The sequence below is a fragment of the Marmota monax genome, unplaced genomic scaffold, assembly GCF_021218885.2.
Source record: "Marmota monax isolate L192 unplaced genomic scaffold, Marmota_monax_Labrador192_F-V1.1 WCK01_AAM20220418_F8-fsc00035, whole genome shotgun sequence".
In the NCBI taxonomy this organism is placed as follows: Eukaryota; Metazoa; Chordata; class Mammalia; order Rodentia; family Sciuridae; genus Marmota; species Marmota monax.
The window spans coordinates 9,857,101-9,879,838 of record NW_026691961.1 but is presented as its reverse complement, the minus strand read 5'-3'; the positions used below and the strand labels follow the sequence as shown (position 1 = coordinate 9,879,838).

The following is a 22,738-nucleotide window of genomic DNA, read 5'->3' as shown; positions in this document are numbered from 1 at the left end:
CTGGGGATGTGGCTCAAGCAGTAGCACGCTCGCCTGGCACGCATGCGGCCGGGGTTCAATCCTCAGCATCACATACAAACAAAGATGTTGTGTCCGCCGAAAACTAAAAAATAAATATTAAAATTCTCTCTCTCTCTCTCTTAAAAAAAAAATATAGGGTCTTGGTAAATTGCCCAGGTTAGCCTGGAACTTACCAGCCTCCCAAATAACTGGTATTATAGGCTTGTACCACCACACCTCGAAATAATTTGATTTCTATGTGAAATCTCCTGAGTTTTAAATTTAGGACAAAACGTTTAAATCTGCACACCCACAATCCCAGATACTTAGGAGACTGAGGCAGAAGAACCACAAGTTCAAAGCCAACCTGGGCAACTTAGCCAGACACGCTGTCCTAAAAGAAAAAATAAAAAGGGCTGGGCATATAGTTCAATGTTAGAATTGCCCCAGTATCACAAAGGAAAAAAAAAAAAAAAACAAACTCAGTACACGTCCAGCCTCTCTGCATTCAGCTCACAGGTCACCAGTTCAGGGCTGTACTTACCTACTTACCTCAGAGCCTGTCACAAGTATTAACTACCATGGAGAAAGGCGCTTAGCGGAGCTTCAGGTTTGGGAAACCCTCAACAAACGTCAACTCCTGGTGGCTGCCCTGAACTTGAGTAAGGAGAGGACACCACCTTTGATAAATAAATCCCCATCTACTCGCAGAGATCAGCCTGACAGTTAACTTAAGTCTTAAAAAATAATGAAAACTAGAAACAACATCGTCTAAAGCAAGAACAAAATAATACACTTACTAAAGCAGCTAACTAGAGACAGGACGATGCGGATATGCGGTCTGGTGAAGGAAAGAGACAACCAATAAGGGAAATAAAGGAACACGAGAGAAGGGAAGTAAAAATAATAAATAGCAGAGAAAATTCTAAACGTTAACAAAGAAGAAAAGGTAATCAGCAGAAGTGCTCATAGGGTTTAAAATTTTTAAAAGAAGAAAAATAACTAAGGATGCCCAGGCCAGGGAGACCTCCGGAGGCAAGAAGGCGACCCCGCGACCCGCTCCAGTGAAGCTGACACCGCAGCAGGAATGCAAATTCCGAGCACCAGGCGGCCGCAGAAGCCCGGGAGTCCCCAGCGCACCTTCCGGCCCCGCGCGCTCCTCAGCCCGCAGGAACTTGACGCCCGGAGCTGTCTCCCAGGCAACGACGCCACCTCGCCCCCCCACGCGCCTCGGAAGACGCCAGTGATTGGCTGTAGACAAGATGGTCCCGCCCCCCCGCCCGTCCTGCCTCACTGAGCCACCGTCTTGAGGCCCTCACCTGCGCGCTCCCGAGAACAGTCCTACTCGCGGGGGGAAGGGTCACCCTGTGCGCGCCTGGCCTGGCTGGTGTCCCCACGTTTCCTGTCCCGCTGCCCCACGGCAATTTCCGGTTTGCCCAGATATCTCCCGGCGATCTACCTGGCCTGCCCGGGCGGTGAGGACGCTGGGCGAGGACACGCCGGTCCTGGACTGGATTTCCACCCGCCGGGAAACTAAGACGGCCCGCTGGAAAGCCCCGCGGCCGCCGCGGGGCCTGGGGCTCAGGGGTCTTATTAAAGAGAGCCGAGCCGTGAGGACACGATCAAGATGCATAAAGCCTTACGACCTCGGCGCTCAGTCCCGCCTCCGGATCCAGCATCTCCCTCGCTCACCTGTTTTGGATGCCGTTTTGTTTTAAAAAATGGAAGTAAGGGTGCTGAGGTTATAGCTCAGTGGTGGAGCCCTTGTAACCGAAAGCTCGATCCTTGTCCCCAATGCCAGTTCATGCCAACTTAATAACTTAATAATAAGGACACGGTTCTAAGTTGAAGGACTTTTTTTTAAATTGTTTTGCTGGCAAAGGAGAAACAGGGGACTCCTGTCCCTGTGATTCTGCCCATTAGGGAAAGCAGGGCTTTTAAAAAGCTATTCAAAGGCTACAGTCCAGGTGTGCCCTGAAGGGGGTTCCCAGGGCGCCCTGAGGGTATGTTAGGATTCATTTGTTAATTTGGGAGATAGTCACTTCCTAGATCCTCAGGCAGACATCTCCTTCCTGTGGAGCCTGGATAACTCCAGGTGATCTTGTTTCCCCGCCCCCAGGTTAGGTGGGAGAGAGGGAGAAGAGGAAGGGAAAAACATGAACTTTTAAAAATAAGTCTCAAGGAGCTGGGGCTGGGGCTCAGTGATAGAGCGCTTGCCTAGCATGTGCAAGGCACTGGATCGAATCTCAGCACAATAAATAAATGAATAAAGATTCATCAACATCTAACAAATTTTTTTTAATTTTTTTTCAGTTATAGTTGAACACAGTGCCTTTATTTTGTTTATTTTTATGTGGTGCCGAGAATCAAACCCAGTGCCTCACACATGCTAGGCAAATGCTCTACCACTGAGCCACAACCTCAACCCCTAACAAAAATTTTTTAAAAATAAACAAATAAGCCTCAAGCCTGGCGAGGTGGCGAACGCCTGTAATCCCAGTGGCTCTCGAGGTAGAGGCAGGAGAATCGCGAGTTCAAAGCCAGCACTCTGTAACAGTGAGGCACTTCTCAGCTCAGTGAGACCCTGTCGATAAATAAAAAAATACAAAGTAGGCCTGAGGATATGGCTTAATGGTGGAATGCCCCTGAGTTCAATTCCCAGCACAAGAAGAAGAAGCAGCAGCAGCCCCAAAGCAAGGAGGGCTATATCAAAAGGTAAAGTGACTGTTACATGTTTGCCAAGCATGCATGAGATCTGGGTTTCAGTCCCAGCACAATGCATAGGAGGTATGACCTGGGTCCCTGCATGTTAAGTGTGTGTGTTTGTCTGTGTGACATACATGTTAAAGATCTTTCAGTATAAAAGAACATAGAAAGATCATAGCACACCTGTGATCCCCAGTTACTTGGGAGACTGGGGCAGGAAGATCACAAGTTCAAGGCCAGCCTGGGCAACTTTTCGAGACCCTATCTCAAAATAAAAATTTAAAAAAGGTATAGAGGTGTATCTCAGTGTTAGAGGGCTTTTCTAGTATACACAAAGTTCTAGATTTGATTCCGAGCACTGCAAAAAAAAAAAAAAAGTCTCACTCCGGTTTGGATGCTGGTCCTTTGGGGTGGAAGTTAGGATAAATTAAGTTACTTTCCATTAGAGGTGGGTGCATTTCTAGGAAACCAGGACATGTCATCATCCCAAAATACACTTTGCTGCTGTAAAGTTTCAGGCTGTACTTCCTCACACATCAGCCAAGATACTGAAATAGGAGGGGATGGAGGACATTCTGACGGGCTCAGCACTAGAGGAACTTCATAGAAGGTGCCTCCTGGGAGTAAATGGCAGGGGTGCACACGCACCTACCCTGATGTCCTTTTCAGCTGATGTCCTCAGCCTTTCAACTCTGTGTGCCCTCTCCCCACCCCAGCCTTAAGAAGCCCTCCTCTGCATGCCCTGGTGTCTTTCTTTAATACAAATTTCTTTTCTGTTTTTTTTAATTAAATGGCTGTGAAAAAAAATGTAGAGTTTTTTTTGTTGTTGTTGTTGTTTGTTTTTTTGCTTTCTTTGTACTGGAGGTTGAACCCACAGGTGCTTTAGTGCTTTACCACTGAGCCACATCTCCAGCCCTTTTTATTTTTGTTTTGAGACAGGGTCTCACTAGGTTGCTGAAGCCTTCACTAAGTTACAGAAGCTGGCCTTTTGTTCCTCCTGCCTCAGGCTCTTGAATTGCTGGAATTAACAGGTGTGTACCACAAAGCCCTGCTCCATTAGTTTTTATTTTTATTTTATCTCTCTCTTCTCTCTCTTTTTTTTTTTCTTCTTCTTCTTATTTTAGTACTAGGGATTGAACCCCAGGTGCTAAATCACTAAGCTACATTCCCAGCCCTTTTTTTTTTTAATATTTTAGTTTTCGGTGGACACAGCATCTTTATTTTATTTTTATGTGGTGCTGAGGATCGAACCCAGCGCCTCGAGCATGCCAGGCGAGCGCGCTACCGCTTGAGCCACATCCCCAGCCCTCCCAGCCCTTTTTAAAATATTTTATTTGGAGACAGTTCTCCCTAAGTTGCTTAGGGCCTCACTAAGTTGCTGAGACTAGCTTTGAATTTAAGATCCTCCTGCCTCCCTCCCAAACCACTGGGACTGCAGGTGTGTGCCACCACACCCAGCTCTCTCATCTTTTAAAAAATTGTATTTTTGTGGATGTTTATAATATAAGAAAACATCAGCTAATGAAAAGACTAGGGTTCCTTAGAAAAATGGCTGATTCTAGGGTAAGCACGAAATGCACAAAGCGAGCCTGAAGTATCTAGTAGACCAGAAAGTAAGAAAATGCTAAAAAACAAACAAAACTACAGGACATGATTTCAAAGAGACACAGGGAGCCAAGTATAGTGGTGCCCACCCATAGTTTCTCCTGCCCTTCTTGGGAGACTGAGAAAGGAGCACTGATTGCTTGAGCCCAGAAGTTGGAGACCAACGTGGGCAATACAGTGAGACCCTGTCTCAAAAAAAAAAAAAAAAGTGGGGCTGGGGTTGTGGCTCAGTGGTAGAGCGCTTGCCTAGCATGTGTGAGGCACTGGGTTCAAGTCCCAGCACCACATATAAATAAATGAATAAAATAATTATCCATCAACTTCTAAAAAAAAATTAAAAAAAAAAACTAAAAAATATTTTTTTAAAAGGGCAGGGGGAGCTGGGGATATAGCTCAGTTGGTAGAGTGGAAGTACAAAAGGAAGGAAGAAAACTGAAGTGATGCAGATCCTTCCTCAAGAAGTGGAACAAAGCTCCTTGCTCCTTAGGTGTGAGCTGCGTGTAGTGGCTTCCTTCCAAAGAACAGGTATGAAGTACAGATGAGAGTAACTTCACAGTAGAGAAATATGACAAACAAGACCTCTGCCAGGTGATCAGAGTCACCACCAACATTGATATCACAGGTTGACAGTTCATGTCCTTTATAGGAAGTGATGAAAATGGCACTTCACCTCTGTGGTCTTCCCCCCTAAACAACAACCCCTGTCTAATCATGAGAAAACATTAAAGTCTGGCTGAGGAGCACCCTACAATACGTTAACAGTTCTCCTCAAAATCATCCAAGTCAGCTAGGTGCGCTGTGTGCACCTGTAACTTAGAAGTCTGAGGCAGGAGGATTGAAAGATCAAGGTCATCCTCAGAAACTTGGCAAGACCTCCTCTCAAAAAAAAAAAAAAAAAAAGCGGGAATGCAACTCAATGCTAAAGCACCCGTGGGTTCAATCCTCAGTACCCCACCAAAAAAGTCCAGGTCATCAGAAATAAGAAATGTCTAAGAAACTGCCACAGTCAAGAGGATCCCCAAGAAGTCATGGCTCTGCATCTTAAGCCCTACACACCTTGGAGATCAACATGGGCAAATGCAGTGAGACCCTGTCCTCATAACACCTTATTATGTTCTCAGTGGCTGCCTGCCTGCCCTCCAGGGCCTAAGCAGCAGGCCTATAAGGAGGGGCTTCTGCTGTCCCAAGAAAGCCATGCACAGGGGCCTGATGGGATCCTCGCTCATCTGCTCCTTACTTCTCTTGCTTGCCCTCTGGTGAAGGACCCTCTGTTGGGGCCTGGCTACCTCTGCTCCCCCAAGTGGGTTACAAGCACAGCTTGGTCCTTGGAGTGAGGGTTTGAAGCTGGCGCAGACACTAAATTGAGGATTTGGGGCCACAGACTGGGGAGGTGCATGTCAAGCTCTGACCTGGCTTTACAGCCTGAAAAGGGGTCCTGCTACAGCCACCTGGGCAAGCACCTGACCCTGGTATTATGCTTACATCTCCTTGGGACCCAGAGCCCAAGGGAAATTGCCCAGAGCTGGGTGAACTTCAAGGACCCAGCCCAGTGCTTCCTGGAGTCCCTTGCCCAGGCTAGGAATATCAGGACACTGCAGCCTTGATGGTCTTTTGCAGGAGGACCTGGCCCAGAAGGAGGAGGGCTCCCAGGATTCCACAATAACAGCTCTTCACCTCATAGAGAGGGCACTGACTCTTGAACATAAATTGCTAAACACTTCTGTGTTGTTTCCAGATAAGTTTGCAGACACAATAGAAAAATCTATACTTTAGGGTTTCCCCTTAGCATTGTACATTCTATAGGTTTGAACAAATGTGTGATGACATGTGGCCACAGTCACTAAACCTACTTCATTTTTTTATTAAGCAGATTCCTAAGCATTAGCAGAATTACCCAAATAAACATCCTTTACGCAGTTGGCTCTATAGATTTCACCTAAAACTGCCTCACAAGGCTGTCAGCACCTGGGTCTTTTATTTTTATTTATTATTTTTTTTAATATTTTTTATTTGTTGATGGACCTCCATTTCATTTATTTGTATGTGGTGCTGAGAATCGAACTCAGTGCCTCACGCATGCTAGGCGAGCGCACTACCACTGAGCCACAACCCCAGCCCAGCACCTGGGTCTTTTAGATTCAACATCTGCAGAAGAGCAGTGGCCCAAGCATGGAGCTCGCTGCGGGTCTCACTGGAATCATACAAATCAAATCTCAGTTCTATGTGAGCTGCCATGAATATAATTTCTTGCAACACAACTTTTGGAAGGAATGGGAAATCAGAAAGTTCAAGATCATTTGATAAGAAATGCATGCAAATATTTTATGCTGCGTGATAAATAAGAATCATAAGCCCCTTTGCAATAAGAAAACTAAGGTATTTAACCCAGATGTTTGCCTTATGAGAAGAGCCTTAACTCCTTACAGGGAGTTTTGAGGTAAGGCCAATATGGTTCAGAGCAAACCACTCTGGGAACACCCATGGGACAAATGGTCAAATAGTGTGCTTGGGCCTGGGTTTAAAGGTCCCTCTCTTTCCTCTCTTTTTTCTTTTCTTCCTTCTTTCTTTCTCTCCCCTCCCTCCCCCTTCCTTCCTTCCTTCCTTCCTTCTTTCCTTCCTTCCTTCCGTTTTGTTTTTCCTCAGCCCACTTACAGCCACAACATGGTTCTAATTGCTGGCCCTCACAGACCTCCAAGTCTTCCTGGGCAGGCAGGTACTTAAGGGGAGAGGCCTAACTTTGGAGAGAGCCTCCTCAAGCTAGCTGCAAATCCAGTTTCTGGGTCTCCCTTCCTTCCTCACTTCCTGTCTCTCCTTCATCCCTGCAGCAACTCTAGGCTCCTAATTGGGAAGCAGTGAAGTCCTTTTCAGGAGAGACCCCTGGCCTTCCTAAGTGACCTCAACTCTCCTTGATTCTTCTTGTTATTCTTCCTCACCCTCCAGCAGCCAGGATGGGGCTCTTCCTGCAGGAAGTGCCAAAGTTGTGATGTTAAAAAAAAAAAAAAACAAGGATTCTTGGCTACTGAGTGCTCCCTTGGAAGTGCTCTGTCCAAACTAATATGTGCCCCAAGTGTAAGATGCAACCTGGATTTCAAAGACTTTGCATGAAAAAAAAGAATGTGAAACATGTCAGTAATAATTTTTTTGTATGGATCATATTTTGAAATGATGACATTTTGAATCTAATGAGTTAAATAAACTTTATTATTAAAATTAATTTCACCTGTTTCCTTTTACAGCTTTCATGGTGGCTACCAGAAAATTTAAAATTATAAGTGTGGGTCACATTATATTTCTCTTGGAGAATGCTGTTCCAAAGGTGCCCTCTCCCCTCTTCCACCCCTGGGTACCTCACTCTGTTTGGCTTCCCCTTGCTTCAGGTGCAGATGCAAACATTTTTATTATGGTTTTGGGCTTGATGCTTTCACAAACATAATCTGCAGTCCTCACCATGGAAGGCACTGTAGCTTCCAAATGAAAAATGACCAGTCACATGCAGGTTGGCCAACACAGTCTGGAGCTGGGGTTCAGCCTGTCTCAGCCCAAACCTGCCGTAGTGCCCAGATTCTCTCTTCCCTCCTGTATTATGACTAATGCAAGTCATAGGGGTTTAACAGTAATTCTTCCCAGAGCTGGAGGGGTTCTCTCTTTGTCCCAGGAGAAGAGGTGTCCCCAAAGAAGGGTCCCAGGAGTTCCTGGAAAGAAGGGGCAACTCGACTTAGGATCAGTGGTGTCCCTGGCTTATGCGATGGAAAAAAATTTCAGCACAGACAATTCAGAGGCATAGACAGAGGTTTATTTAGGAAAGAAGATACATGACTGGAGAAGGAGAACTTGTATTTATTTATTTTTTTAAGAAAGGTTTTCTTAGTAACCACAGTCTGAGCATTGTAATTAACACTAATATTAATATTACTTAATCTACAGATATTCGAATTTGGTCAGTTTCTCATTAATGCTCTTTAAAAAAATATATATTATATGTGGTGCTACCACTGAGCCACAACCCCCTCCCCATAAGGGCTATTATGAGAAGGTGGGCCCTTAAGGGATAAAGCAAAGAATGCATATTCAAGGGAAAATGTGGGTCATCTCCAGAGTGAGAGAGCATTTAGGGGGTTCTAGGCTCTTCTTTTAAAGGAAACTTGTGAAGGGTGGACATGGAAAGGTATGTAGGCACCACATAACTCTGGCAATTGAAAGCAAAAGTAAACAAAAAAGGGACAGATCTCCACAGATCAGCAAAACTTTGTTAAGCAGCAGAGGGGCACATTTTCAGGAGGAAAATGACAACTGGTTACAACAGGGGGTCTGAGCTTTATAGGGTTCAGTTAGACTTGAATCATAGCAGAATGTATCAGTGGGGCAGTGGGGGGGGTGGGGGGGCAGCTGTGAAAGTTCAAAGCCTGTTGTTGCTGGGAAATGGTGAAAGTCCAGAGCACATTGTTTTCCTTCTCTCCCTGGGGCCTATTCTCCTTTTCTCCCTGGGGCTTGTTCTTCCATATCCTTCAGTGATCTCAAGAAAGTTTGTGGTGGGGCTGGGGATGTGGCTCAAGCGGTAGCGCGCTCGCCTGGCATGCGTGCGGCCCGGGTTCGATCCTCAGAACCACATACAAACAAAGATGTTGTGCCCGCCGATAATTAAAATAAATAAATAAATATAAAAAAAAAAAAAAAAAAAAAAAAAAAGTTTGTGGTGGTCTGGTCAGTCTTAGGATCCTCAGGCTGATGAGGTCTTCATCATCTGATCAGTACATAGTGCTTGAAAGTCCCTAAATTATAGTTTTCTTAGAATGTCTCATCTTTCCCCCCACCCCTTGCTTCCCCCCCAATGTCAATCAGAATTGAACCCAGGGGCATCTTACCACTAAGCTATATTCCCTTTTGAGACAGGGTCTTGCTAAGTTGCTTAGAGTTTTGCTAATTGGTCTTGAACCTTTGTTGTTGTTGTTGTTGTTGTTGTAGATGGACATAATAGCTTTAGTTTTTTAAAATATTTTTTGTAGTTGTATACAATAATTTCATTTATTTATTTATTTATTCATTTATTTTTAAATTTATTTTTATATGGTGCTGAGGATGAACCCAAGGCTTTACACATGTGAGGCAAGTGCTCTACCACTGAGTCACAATCCCAGATCCTGGTCTTGAACTTTTGATCCTCCTGCCTTAGCCTCCTGAGTAGCTGGAATTACAAGTGTTGGTCCCTCTTCCCCAAATATCTATGGTAATAACTAGAACAATTTGTATTTTCAAGATAATCTTAGGAGACAGACATTGAAATATATCTCAAATATGTAGATTTACATTAAAAGTTTCTCCTTCGGGTAGGTGCATTGGCATACATCTGTAATGCCCACTACTGAGGAGGCTGAGGAAGAGACTGCAGGTTCCAGCCAGCCTGGGCAATTTAGGGAGATCCTGTCTCAAAATAAAAAATAAAAAGGGCTTGGGATGTAGCTCAGTGGAAGAGCACCCCTTGATTCTATCCCCAGTATCAAAGAAGGAGAGAGAGAGGGAGAGGTAAAGGGAGAAGAAGAAGGAGAAGAAGAAGAAGAACAAAGGATGGGGATGTGGCTCAGTGGTAGAGCACATGCAGAGGCCCTGGGTTCAATCCCCAGTACTGGGGGGGAAAAAAAGGCTGGGGCTCAACGGTAGCGCACTTGCCTGGTTCATGTGAGGCACTGGGTTCGATTCTCAGCACCACATACAAACAAAGATGTTGTGTCTGCCAAAAACTAAAAAAAAATAAATATTTAAAAAATTCTCTCTCTCTCTCTCTCTCTCTCTCTCTCTCTCTCTCTCTCTCTCTCTCTCACTCTCTCTTAAAAAAAAAAAAAAAGAATACTTGGGTAGTGGTCTTGTCCAGATGTGTGAACCTCAAGGGGCAGCACACACTAGTATAGCACCCCTGGTCTTTCAAAAGGACGAGTAATAGGAGGCAAATATTTTCTGAAAGAATGAGTGGCACCTGCACACAGAGCCAGAAACAGCCTGTCAGCTGAGCCCTTGGGGGCAAGGAGGTTTAGGAAGGAAGAAGGTCAAAAGCTTGCAGAGCTTTTGCTTTCTGCCTAAGGCTATTTTTGAGCCAAACTGGTTTTGGCTTTTCTGAAAGATTCCCTGGAAAGGTGACATTCCAGATTTAGAGACCTTGGAAATCCATGTTTACAACTAACATTAATCCCTCTGGTTGCATTCCCAGTCAGCTCTTCCAGGCTGTAAACTCCAGATGCCAGATCAGTCCCTTACCCAGAGACCATCTTACAGTATTTGTATCACTGACTTGGTGGAGTTCTCATGCTATCAGAAGAATCAGATAGCCAGGCACTGTGGCAAACATGTGCAATCCCAGCAGCACGGGAAGCTGAGGCAGGAGGATGTGAAGTCAAAACCAGCCTCAGCAAAAGTGAGACTCTGTCTCTAAATACAATACAAAATAAGGCTGGGGAAGTGGCTGAGTGGTGGAGTGCCCCTGGTTTCAATCCCTAGTAACCCCCACACCACACGAAGAAGAAGAAGAAGAAAGGAGGAGGAGGAGGAGGAGGAGGAGGAAGAAGAAGAAGAAGAAGAAGAAGAAGAAGACGACATTGGCAGAGGAACAAGTCTCTTCAAGGGGAGGCAGTCAGTTGGAGACAGAAATCACAGGCTGACACAAAAAGAGGACAAAGGTGCACAGATTTTATGGCATCCAGTGGGCAGGATCCTGGTCTCTTGAAGTCACCCTATGTAGAAGTGGAGCTTCAGCTGCCCCTGCACTCCTCTTCAGGAGACCAGGTCTCATTACCATCTTAGTCTCCATCTTAGGGTGGGATATTTATTTTTATTTAATTATTTTTATGTGGTGCTGAGGATCGAATCCAGTGCCTCACACATGCAAGGCAAGCACTCTAGCACTGAGCTACAACCCCAGCCCAGGTGGGAATTTTATTATGTTAATAAATTAAAGGTAACTTTGTTGGGATAGGGGATGTCTTTTCAAAGACCAGGATTCTTTAGGGAATATTCTACACATGCGTTTTCCCCCTCAACATCTGGAATTTGCTCCTTAATGTCTGGGAAAGTTCCTAGTTAGGTTTTGGAGCAGGAGAAATCACCACCGTGCCTCAGTAGGTTTAAGTTTAATGATCTGGTTTTTCTTGGATCTGGCTTCTGGGTATTTCTAACTTTCCAATCTCCCTCTCCTGGTGTGTTAATTTTGTAGCCTTGAAGACTGGTCTACTTTTGAACTCCTAATTTTCTGGTATGTCTGTAAAACCTCATAAGACTGGGAACTATTTTAACTGTTTCATGTCTCCCTGAAAAATTTTACTCCCTTACTCATAAGGGGCCCTGTTTTTTTCATGGGAGAGGGGGTTCCTGATTGCCTCAGTTGGCCGGCATCATGTCCTGGTGCAGCGTCCGCGGTTGGGCCAACTCACTAAGCCCCCAAGGGTCCAGGTATAAGGCCCTGTCCCAAAGGCCAAGGCCACATGGGGGAGGATGCCAAAAAGCCTTGGGGGAGGGGCGGGTCAAGCCAGGGGAGCGCCTGTGCGAGTTCAGCCTGGGGCGGATTGGGGAGCAGCACGAGCGAGGGGAGGCCCATTCCACCCGCCCCGCAAAAACTCCAGCTCCCTCCCGTCTCACTGACGCACGGCGTCTCCCCTTCTGCGTACAGAGGGACAGAGAGGTCCTGCGCCATAGCTCTGCAGACCTGCGGAGAAACCGCTCCGGCTCCCGCTCCCGGCCCCGCCCCAGCCTACAGACACGCCCCAACAAGGCGGGGTTTCCTGGCCCCACCCAGGGCGGGCCTCAGGGGCGGAGTGCGAACCGAGGCTGCGGAAGGAGGGGCCTGCTGCCTGGGCGCTCCGCAGGGGGCGCACTGGACACCTGGGGCTGTTTGTGGGAGAGCTGGGGGCTGGGCGGCGTCACGGGGCTGCTCAACCTTTCTTTCCTTCTTTCTTTTTGAGGGCGGGTACTGAAAGTAGGGACGCTTTGCCTGTGATCTACATTACCAGTTAATAACTGAGGGCCTCGAGAAATTTCTGAAGCTGGCCTCAAACTTCCGATCCTCCTGCCACAGCCCCCGGAGTCTCCAGGATTACCGGCGAATGCCAGTGCGTAGGCTCTGGATTGCGCGCGAGGGACGCAGAGCCGCAAGGAGATAGTGTCCACAATAGCGCATGGTCCAGTGAGGCCGACGCTAGAGTTAAAGATAAGCTCGTTGCTGGTGCGTGCAGGAAAACTTAAGACCAGATAGACGAGGTCGAGGGAGGCAATTTCTGGTCCCGACTGACCGTGGGGGTCTGATCCTACCAACAGCAGCCCCGGTCACCGAGGGTGTTCCCGCTCCCCATGGCAGGCGGTGCGGTGGGGCATGCCCAGGGGCCCGGGAGGCAACACCGATTCCCTGCTAGGAGCACCCTCCGGGATGCGGCCAAGGACAGGACCCCAAAAAACATTTCAGTGCAACGGAAAGGGCTTGACTTTGGAGCTGGCTCCAACGCGGTTGAGGAGGTCACTTCCCTCCGGGGACCTCTGGTTTCTAGGCAGGATTTTAGGGGTATAAGTGGACCGAGAGCTCTCTCTCTTTTCCAACACATCTCCTGTTCCATTTTGGCACCATCACTGCCACCCTGTGCCCTGGACTGCAATATCCGAGGGTAGGGACTCCTTCCTCAAGTTTAGTTCTAAGTCCTCGGTGCTTGGAACACAGCACACCCATAGCAGTTTTATCACATGCATGAAAATACTAGCAAGAAATACGGCACACAGCAGGCACTTTAAGCTGCTGCTCTTGTCCCAAAAGAAAGGTGCATACTGGCAGACCCCCAGGAGTATGGGCCTGTCCTGATTTAGAGTGGGCTGGAGGGGTAGTTCCGGTTCAGAGAGTAGTTAGTCTCTCGGGTAGGGCAGGCTTGGAATCTGGATTCATCACTTTTGTTTCTCTGGCCCCACCCTCCCCCCACCTTGTTCCCAGACTGGGAGGTTAAGGGTTAACTCGAGGATGCCCCTTCAGCACCTGAGTAGGATTGGGGAGGGAACTCACTTCCTGTCCCATTTTGCTGGAGTCTTTCCCCAGGCTAGCAGAAGGTGGCTTTGGCCCTGGAACACTGAGAAAACCCCAAGCATCTCTCCTCTGTACTGAGGATCCTGAGTGGTGAGTTGGGAGTCCTAGGGTGAGGTTCACAGCAGCTTGGAGAGACAATGGGGGGTGGGGGGCTCCATGTCTTGGTGGTGGGCGAGGGACTGGAAATCTTGGGAGAATGTGGGTGGTCTGTGCAGCCCCGGCCAGCCAGCTTGATGGACTTGTGGCAATGGGGGGCTTGAGGGAGAGTCCGGGTCGTCCTGTGACCTGAAGAAGGCAGCCTCCATGTGTGCCCTGGTGGACTGATCAGCCTCATTCACTCAGCCCAGCACCCAGAGGGAAGCCCAATGGGAGGAAAGCCCGACCAACAAAGACCAGCAAATGAGACACCTGCCACCGTGTGCGGGGAGAGGGATGATCCCAGCAGAGGATCCCATCTTCTGCCCCTCCCAGACTCTGGGCTTTCAGGAGGTCTGGAGGTCTCTGGGCAGCACCTCAACTTGGGTTTGCCCCACCCTCGTGGCTCTGCTTCTGTGTCCCCACCCCCACCTAGCCAACCCCCTGCAGATGTGCATTTTAATAGAGCTTTTGTCCTAGAGAGACCTGGGGGAAGGGACAGACTTTGCAAGGCCAACTTGCCTGAATTCCACTTCCTTGAAACCTTTTGGTGGGGGTTCACCTGGAGATTCTGGCCACTCTGTGTGGCTAGGCCTGAGGGCTTTGAAATCCTCTTATTTCTGGTTCATGTTGTGATATCTTGGCCAATTCAAGGAAAATCACACTGGGTCCCAGACAAAACTAACCTCTCTTTTCCAGGTATTTGTGGGGCCTAGAGCCACATTCTCACTTTCTTAGCTGTGCCTGGTGTGACTGTGAGCAAGTCACTCTTGTCAGATCAAGAAATGATTTAGCACATGAATGCAGAGGGATGAAGTGAGTTCTGGGTATGGCGTCCAGGCAGATAAGTGCTCATCACCTGCCAGCTGCTACTGTAGGGCCACTAGTGAGTCACTAGTTCTCTAGTTAGTTTGCAAATGCTGCTTCTAAAACAAAACGTGGGCTGGGATTGTGGCTCAGTGGTAGAGCACTCGCCTAGCACGTGCTTAGGCACACTGGGTTCAATCCTCAGCACCACATAAAAATAAATAAATAAAATAAAGGTATTCTGTTCAACTACAAAAAAAAATTTTTTTTTTCTTGAACATTTATCAGACCTTTTCTGCCCCAGAAAAATTGTTACATGTATTCCTCAATTATTAATTTTTGGGGGGGTGGGAGGGTACTGGGGATTGAACCCAGGAGCACTTAACCACTGAGCTACATTCCCATTTCTTTTTATTTTTTTTTTTATTTTGAAACAGGGCCTTACTAATTTGCTGAGAGCCACACTAAGTTGCTGGGACTGGCCTTGAAGTTGTGTTCTTTGTGCCTCAGCCTCCGGAGTTGTTGGGATTACAGGTGTGCACCACTGCCCCTGACCAATTCTTAGGACATCAAGGTAAGATTTCCATTTTGTTACAACTACTAACAGTCATTTGAAGTCATCAGCATTTTTAATGCTGGATGAATACAGACTGAACTAGATACAGTGCCTATTTGTAAGCCAGGGGACAAAATACACTCAACCATGATGGTTTGCAGCACAGTGACCCACAGGGACTGTGTTGTGGGATCCCAGAAGGGAGGCACCAATGGGGGATAAAGAGTGGCTGCAACAGGAAAAGCCTCCAGAGATTAAAACACAGAAGTCTAGGAAAGAGCCCAGGTTGTGGGAGGGAGAAAAGGGGGGCTGCAGATCAGGAGCAGAAGTAAGAAACAAGGCCTGAATCAGTTTCCCTAACGCCAGGCTTGAAGCACAGGTTTCCTGTATTCTTTACCATCCCACCCCCCACTCTAGTCACCCCACTTAAGAAGGAGATTTAGAAAACCCTGTCTCCTATAAGGAGACTCAACAAACTGTCCAAACTCAAAATTAGGCTAACATTACCAAAACTGGGTTACCCACTAGGGCAAATGTTTTAGTGTCTTTTGCTGTAAAAAGGGCAAAGATGCTACTGTCCGACACTGATGGCCATGATCATTGGTGCTATAACCAGTAACAAGAGAACATAACAGCTAGCACTGAAGTGTGCCTGCCATGTGCCACTACCCCATGTGGGACACTGCTCTGTGCTTTTGGGGAAGTAATGCTCAAGGTGCTCTTACCTTTTCCCTGCTTGGGATGCCCCCTGAGGAGTGGGAGGATAGAAGAGTACAATGGGTTCAGAAAAGTTTAAGCCTCCTGGAATACTGAAGAACAAATTGAACAAGACCAAATTGAGTCCCTAGTGCTTGGGGCTGAATTTGGGGCAGTTCCCCATGATAGTTTTGGGCTACCCAAAAAAAGGGGTAGCCACCCCGTGGGTTGGGCTAGGAAGACAAGAGAGGTGGTTGGTTCTGCAGAACCAGTGCCCCCTGGTGGCCAACTAGAAATACTTTCCATGGCTAGCCAGCCTCTGGGTTAGAGTGGGAACCCCAAAAGGGGTGATGGAATGAATCAAGGAAAATCCAGAATTGGGGAGGGGAGAAAAGAAAGTAAAATCATTGCCTCACATACCCATGCCCTGACTCCCAAAGTACATCCACCAGGGGCTCTCAGACCAGGTAACATTATCTTTCTGCCTTGAGGACTCACCTGTCACAAAACTCTCCAAATTACACTCCCATCTGGAGCCCACATCCGCTGGCTGCCCTGATCTGTCCCCAGTCTCTTTGCTGTGACATGCACTTACAACTGGCCCCTGCTGGACTCCAGTTATGCTTTGCGCTGCCCTGGGTACTCCCCCTCTGCTCCACCCTCCTCCAGCTCATGTTGGCCTCAACCTCTGGGACTGGAACTGTGGGAGGAGAGAGACTGGAAAACAAGGTGAGAGCTCCACCCTGGTCAGCCCAGCACTGGTCAGCTGAGTGCCATTGTCCTTGACCCCTATGAGATATCTCCAGAGACATAAAGTGAGGGCCCGCGTGCCTGGTCTAGGAGATAGTGCAGGCATGAACTTTCCCTTCAGCTTTTTACTTTGAAAGTTCTCAAACATTCAGAGAAGTTGAAAGAGCAGGTCAGTGAACCTCTTCTACATATCTTACCAACCATGAACAGGGGTGATCCCTTAGTCCTCTTCAAGTCCAAACCCTATAAAACTCAATAGCATCCTCTTACTGGTAGACATTGCCTACATTCAAAAGGCTATAATGGAGTCATTAATCTAGTATCCCATCCATATTCAGATTCCCTCAACTGATCCCAAACTGTCCTTGAGAGCCTTTGAAAAGTGAATTAATCAGGATCCAGTCAAGGTCTGCCCACTTGATTTTAACCACCATTTAGTCTCCTGTAGAACAACCCCCCCATAGCAGTTATTTTTCATATTCTGATTTGTTGAATTATTCCTTCGAGTGATGGTTGACTTGTTCTTTATTCTTGGCAATGCTCTGTGAACTGGAAGTTGGCTCTCCACACCAGACTGGATTGAATGAAACATTTGTAGCCAGGGTCTGTCCTCCATAGTGCTTTGTGTACTCAGGGGTTGCATCAGGAGGAGGGAAGGTCAGGTTGTTCCTCTCTGGGAGATGTTCACTTTAATCGCTGGGGCAGAGTGATAGGAGGTCTTAGATGCTGTAGGATGACCTGTCCAATTTTTCTGTCCTTTCTGCATTGCTTAAGCAGAGACCCAGACCATTAGGAAAAAGGATTTCTCTGAGGAGGCCACACCCCAGCATCTCTTAACACTAATGACCAGGTGGAGTCAGCTTCCCTGCAGCAGATCCTAACCCAGGGTCTTCAGCTCCACAGGTGTGGGAGGAACTGAGGAAAGGGACCTGGAGTGGGCCCAGCTGCAAGAGGCATCCCCCACAGTGAAGGATGCTTGCGGAGCCAGTCCCGACTCCACAGGAGCAAGAGCAGCTCGGAGCTGTCAAGCTGGAGGAGGAAGAGGCCACTGGCCAGGAGGCTACAAGGAGGCCAGTGGCCAGGCCTCGGCCTGAGGTGGCCCACCAGCTCTTCAGATGCTTCCAGTATCAGGAAGACATGGGGCCACGTGGGTCCCTGAGCCGGCTACGGGAACTCTGCCACCATTGGCTGCAGCCATCTCTTCACACCAAGAAACAGATCCTTGAGCTGTTGGTGTTGGAGCAGTTCCTGAGTGTGCTGCCCCCACACCTGCTGGGCCGCCTGCAGGGTCAGCAGCTCAGGGATGGAGAGGAGGTGGTGCTACTGCTGGAGGGCGTGCCCAGGGATGTCAGCCACGTGGGGCCACTGGTGAGATGGGGTGGGAAGCAGCAGGTTGTGCAGCAGGGGTGTGGACAGGGACTGATGGCCCCTGGAAGAAACAGGAATCTTCACTTTCCACCAACTCTTACCCTCCTATCTGTGAGTCTCCTATCTGTGAGACTCCCCATCCCATCTCTTCCTCCATCCCATCCCTGTAGAAGCAGTAGACTGCTCCTGTTTGCCTCCTAACATGGACATATTTCCAACAGGATTTTAGTTTCAATACTGGCAAGAATGGATCCCGTGCAGCCATCAACTTGGAGGAACAGGGGGGCCCTTCTCAGGTCCCCAGCCACAGCCCCAAAAAGGAACTGCCCTCAGAAGAACCTCCAGCTCTGTGTCCATCAAATGAATTGCCCCCATTCCAGCCAGAGCCTCCTGGTCCAGCTGAGCCTGGAGAGTGGAAACCTGCTCTAGATTCAAGCCAGTCACTGAGCCCGGGGCCCCAGAGGACACTCCAGCCCCTGCAAGATAACAGTGAGGAGCCGGTGCCCTGGAAAGTGGACTGGATGTGTGGGTGGGGATGGGAGGGCCCTGGTGGGAGAGAGCTGGAATGGCTTCATGGGGTGTGGGCAATGGGGGGGCATGCCCTGAGAGACCTGAGGTACAGTGCTGCCTCCTGACAGCTCTTTCTTCCTGTCCTGATGCTGTCAGTCCCACAGGGTGCCTTGTGTCAGGAGGAGAATACCCAAGATCAGGAGCTGGCAGCTGTGCTGGTGAGCTGAGCTGGTCCCCTCTGCCCTAGGTCTTCCTTAGCTTAATTCTAGAAGGTGCTTCCTTCCATTTAGGTCCCAGAATCCTGTTCCTCAATCACAGGATTATCTACTCTTGTTATAGGAATCCCTGACCTTCGAGGATGTCCCAGTGAAGAAGGCCTTGCCCAAGCATCTTGTGGGTAAGCAGCCCTTCTCCAATGTCATGACCACCACAGTCTTTTTGTTTGCAGTTCCAGACCCTGCCTGAATTTTTGTCTTTTTTTTTTTTTTTTTGGTGATATCTTTTTTTCCCCCTCCTTTTTCAAAAAATGGAGGCAGGTCCTAAGTTATGGGTCTCAAACTTGTGACCCCCCCTGCTTCAACCTCCCAAGATCTGGGATTATAGGTGTGTGCCACCAAGCCTGGTCTTTTTTAAACAGCTTCTTGTCTGGTCTAACCACTAACCCATTAATTTTGAGCTTTTAAAATGGGTAGTCAATATAAAAAATAAAATAGGTGGTCAAAAAAATTGATCAAGGGCTGAGGTGGTGGCTCAGCAGTAGAGTGCTCTCGCCTACCACGTGTGAGGCCCTGGGTTCGATCCTCAGCACCACATATAAGTAAAAAAAATAAAATAAAGGTATTGTGTCTACTACAACTAAAAAAATATTTTTAAAAAATTGATCAAATTATGTTATGGGCATGTACAAATATAGGTAACAATGAGAAAAAAAAAAAAAAACAATGAATCCCACTATCAGGTATAAGTATAATGCACCATTAGGGAAAAAAATGAACAGTTTAGATGAGAAAGATAAAATAGGTGGCCAAGGGAATGATTGCTAATAGGTATGAGGTTTCTATTTGGAGATAGTAATGATGGTTGATCAACATTATGAATGTATTTGATACACACAAAATGTACACTTTTAAAGGCTATTGTGGCAAATTTTATGTCATCTATATTTTACTGAAAATTTTAAAAACAGGTGGTAGAGAAAATGCACATTTCTCATTTGTCCCCCAGCCTCACCTACCCACCAGCTTTGCAGGATCCTGGGTTTCTTCTCTCTTCTAGGCCCATCAGGTTCTGGTGATGCCCAGGAGCCCCTCCGAAGAGGTCTGATATTCCTGTTTGCTTCTTCCCCAGGATTTGGAAGCAGAACCCCGGACAAGGAGGAATTTAAACCAGAAGAGCCCAATGGGGCTGCCTGGTCCTCTACCATCTCAGCAGAGTCACAAGCAGACAGCTTGGGGGTGGCTGGAGAACCTCTTACCCAGACGCTGGGGCCAGGCCCTGAGACCAGCAGTACTGGTGGAGGAGGGTCCCCTCCTGGCAGCACTGAAGTTTTGGAGGTCGCAGTGGGCGAGGACAACCCTAGATCAGAGGAAGAACTGCACTTCATATGCGCCCAGTGTGGCGCGAGCTTCCGGCAGTTGTCCCGCCTGAAGGCACACCAGGTGCGTTCTCACCCGGTTTCGCGTTCCTTCCAGTGCCTCTGCTGCGGAAAGAGCTTTGGCCGCAGCTCCATCCTCAAGCTGCACATGCGCACGCACACTGACGAACGGCCGCATGCCTGCCACCTCTGCAACCACCGCTTCCGCCAGAGCTCCCACCTGGCCAAGCACCTGCTCACGCACTCTTCTGAGCCTGCCTTCCTGTGTGCTGAGTGTGGCCAGGGTTTCCAGCGTCGTTCCAACCTCGTGCAGCACCTGCTGGCGCACACCCAGGACCAAAAGCCCACGTGTGTCCCAGAGGCCAAGACAGAAGGGCGAGAGGCGACCGTCTTCCAGTGCCCCCACTGTGTGCAGACCTTTCAGCGCCGCTCCAGCCTAAAGCGTCACCTGCGGATCCATGCCAAGGGCAAGGACCACAAGGGCTCTGAAGACTCAGGTAGTCAGAGCCAGAGCCGCGAGAAGAGGCCCTACGTTTGCAGCGACTGCGGCAAGGCCTTCAGGCGCAGTGAGCACCTGGTGACCCACCGGCGCGTGCACACTGGTGAGAAGCCTTTCTCATGCCAGGTCTGCGGTCGCAGTTTCACCCAAAGTTCCCAGCTGGTCAGCCACCAGCAAGTGCACACAGGTGAGAAGCCCCACGCCTGCCCACAGTGCGGGAAGCGCTTTGTCCGACGTGCCGGCCTTGCCCGCCACCTGTTGACACACGGTGGCCCACGGCCCCACCGCTGTGCCCAGTGTGGCAAGAGCTTCAGCCAGACTCAGGATCTGGCCCGCCATCTGCGCAGCCACACGGGCGAGAAGCCCTGCCGCTGCAGCGAGTGTGGCGAGGGCTTTAGCCAGAATGCCCACCTGGCGCGCCACCAGCGCATCCACACTGGGGAGAAGCCCCATGCCTGCGACACGTGCGGCCACCGCTTCCGTAATAGCTCCAATCTGGCCCGTCACCGCCGCAGCCACACTGGGGAGCGGCCCTACAGCTGCCCGACCTGTGGCCGCAGCTTCCGGCGCAATGCCCATCTGCAGCGCCACCTGGTCACACACACGGGAGTGGTGCAGGAGGTGGAAACCCCGCAGGAGTGCCCGGAGTGTGGTAAGAGCTTCAGCCGCAGCTGCAACCTGCTGCGACACCTGCTGGTGCACACGGGTGCCAGGCCTTACTCCTGCGTGCAGTGTGGTCGTGGCTTCAGCCGCAACTCCCACCTGCTGCGCCACCTGCGAACCCACGCCCGGGAGACGCTGTACTAGCATCACCAAGGTTCCAGCAGCACTACTCGGGCACCTGTGGATGGATAGCACCCGAGGCCTTCCTCTACGTCCCCATGACGCCCACTTCCTCCGACTCCTTAGTGTTTGTTCTCCCCGCCTGTGGCTTTTTTGTTGTTGTTGACCTGGGGATTGAACCCAGAGGTGCTTTACCACTGAGCTACACCCCCATCAGGATCTAAGTTGCTGAGGCCAGCCTCCACCTCAGTCTCCCCAGCCAACAGGATTACAGCATGGCCCACCACACCTGGTCCCTCCTGTGGCTTCTTTTCCTGGCCTCAAAAGTGTATTTCATATACACAAAGTAAAGCGGCCTTCTTGAAAGTGGTTCTCTTTTATTTCTTTTTTCTAACCCCATCGCTGCCCCACTAGGTCCAATCCTTCTATTTACATCCACCAAACTGCCATCTGTGACAGGCAGCTTGTTGGAAGGTCCAGGAATCTCACCCTGGAACTTGATTCTCTTCCAGAGTTTACCCCCAAACCAGTGCTGTCCAATACAGCAGTCCCAAGCCATGTGTGGCATCTCTAAATTCATCATAATAGAATAAAGTGTTAAATCCCAGTTTCTGGATTATTGTTCTGTAACCTTGATAATACTACACACTGAAAATGCAAGCAGGTGAACTAAATTTGCCTGCGGGCTAAGCAGGCTGTCCATTGGGGGCCCACTAGCCGCCCACAATCCTTTTAATCCAGCACACTGGCCCTGTGCCCTGGTGCTGCCCATTAGGCAGCCTGCTACTAGGAAGTCAGCTGATTTCTGTTAAAAATGCCAGTGGAACCCCTCCAGTCTCAGAGCACACGCCCTTCCTGTTTCTCTAGTTGGCTGCTTTTCAAGGACAGCAGTGATATCGATATCATAACCTAGTTATTTTTGCCCTGTAGCCCCCATCTCACAGAACTTCTTCTGGGTAACTGAGAGGAACTGCTTTCACTAGTGGCTCAAGGAACCAAATCTGGGGGAAAATACAGATGATTTTTATTTTAATTTTTTGTGGTGCTGGAGGTCAAACCCGGGGCCTTGCACATGCTAGGCACACAGTGTACCACTAAGCTGTACCCCAAGAGCTAAGATGATTTTGGGTACAGTTGGCAGAAGAGCTCTGAGCCAAGGGACAGACCAGCCCTTTGGGGGTTGGGAGGAAGATGTCACAGAACAAATTCATTTCGTCAGCTAAGAGACTGAGGGTTAGGAATTAGAGAAGCCCACAGGATTTAAAACTTTAATTATTGAGCACCATCCATAAGTCAGGCAATGTGCTGAGATATGATGGGAGGCAGTTTCAAAAGGACAAGGATGTCAATGTTCCAGGCAGCGGGGGCAGCATGTGCAAAGGCCCTGGGTAGGGAGCACTTGGCTAGACCATATTTGTTCAAGATAAGAGATGGGAAGGGGTCTGACATTGACAGGCCAGAGTAAGGTGATGGGAAAACAGGATGAGTCACCTTGTTTTTGTGGTACTGGAGGTAGATCCAGGGCTTCCTGCATGCCAGGACACTGGACAATGTATTTCCCCAACCCTTTTCATTCTGCGACAGGTTCTCACTAAGTTGCTCACACTGGCCTCGAATTTGCAATCTGAGTAGCTGGCATTACAGGTGTGCACCACTGTAATGATGAAGTTTATAGATGGGGTGATT

General features: G+C 48.7%; 1 protein-coding gene and 1 long non-coding RNA gene across 2 annotated transcripts; both read left to right on the top strand.

The window, feature by feature from the left end:
* The first annotated feature begins 1,326 nt into the window (after nucleotides 1–1,326).
* On the top strand, nucleotides 1,327–7,525 carry LOC131424168 (uncharacterized). The gene is made up of 2 exons (XR_009226778.1): nucleotides 1,327–3,737; nucleotides 7,137–7,525. It is a non-coding gene; the product is annotated as an uncharacterized LOC131424168 (long non-coding RNA).
* A 4,648-nt stretch (nucleotides 7,526–12,173) lies between these two features.
* Nucleotides 12,174–21,659, top strand: Zscan10 (zinc finger and SCAN domain containing 10). The gene is made up of 7 exons (XM_046443487.2): nucleotides 12,174–13,444; nucleotides 14,734–14,870; nucleotides 17,194–17,666; nucleotides 17,888–18,155; nucleotides 18,333–18,394; nucleotides 18,516–18,573; nucleotides 19,524–21,659. Exons 3-7 carry the CDS (start codon nucleotides 17,271–17,273, stop codon nucleotides 21,074–21,076), a joined length of 2,337 nt encoding a protein of 778 aa, XP_046299443.1. The 5' UTR covers nucleotides 12,174–13,444; nucleotides 14,734–14,870; nucleotides 17,194–17,270; the 3' UTR covers nucleotides 21,077–21,659.
* The last annotated feature ends 1,079 nt before the right edge of the window (nucleotides 21,660–22,738 follow it).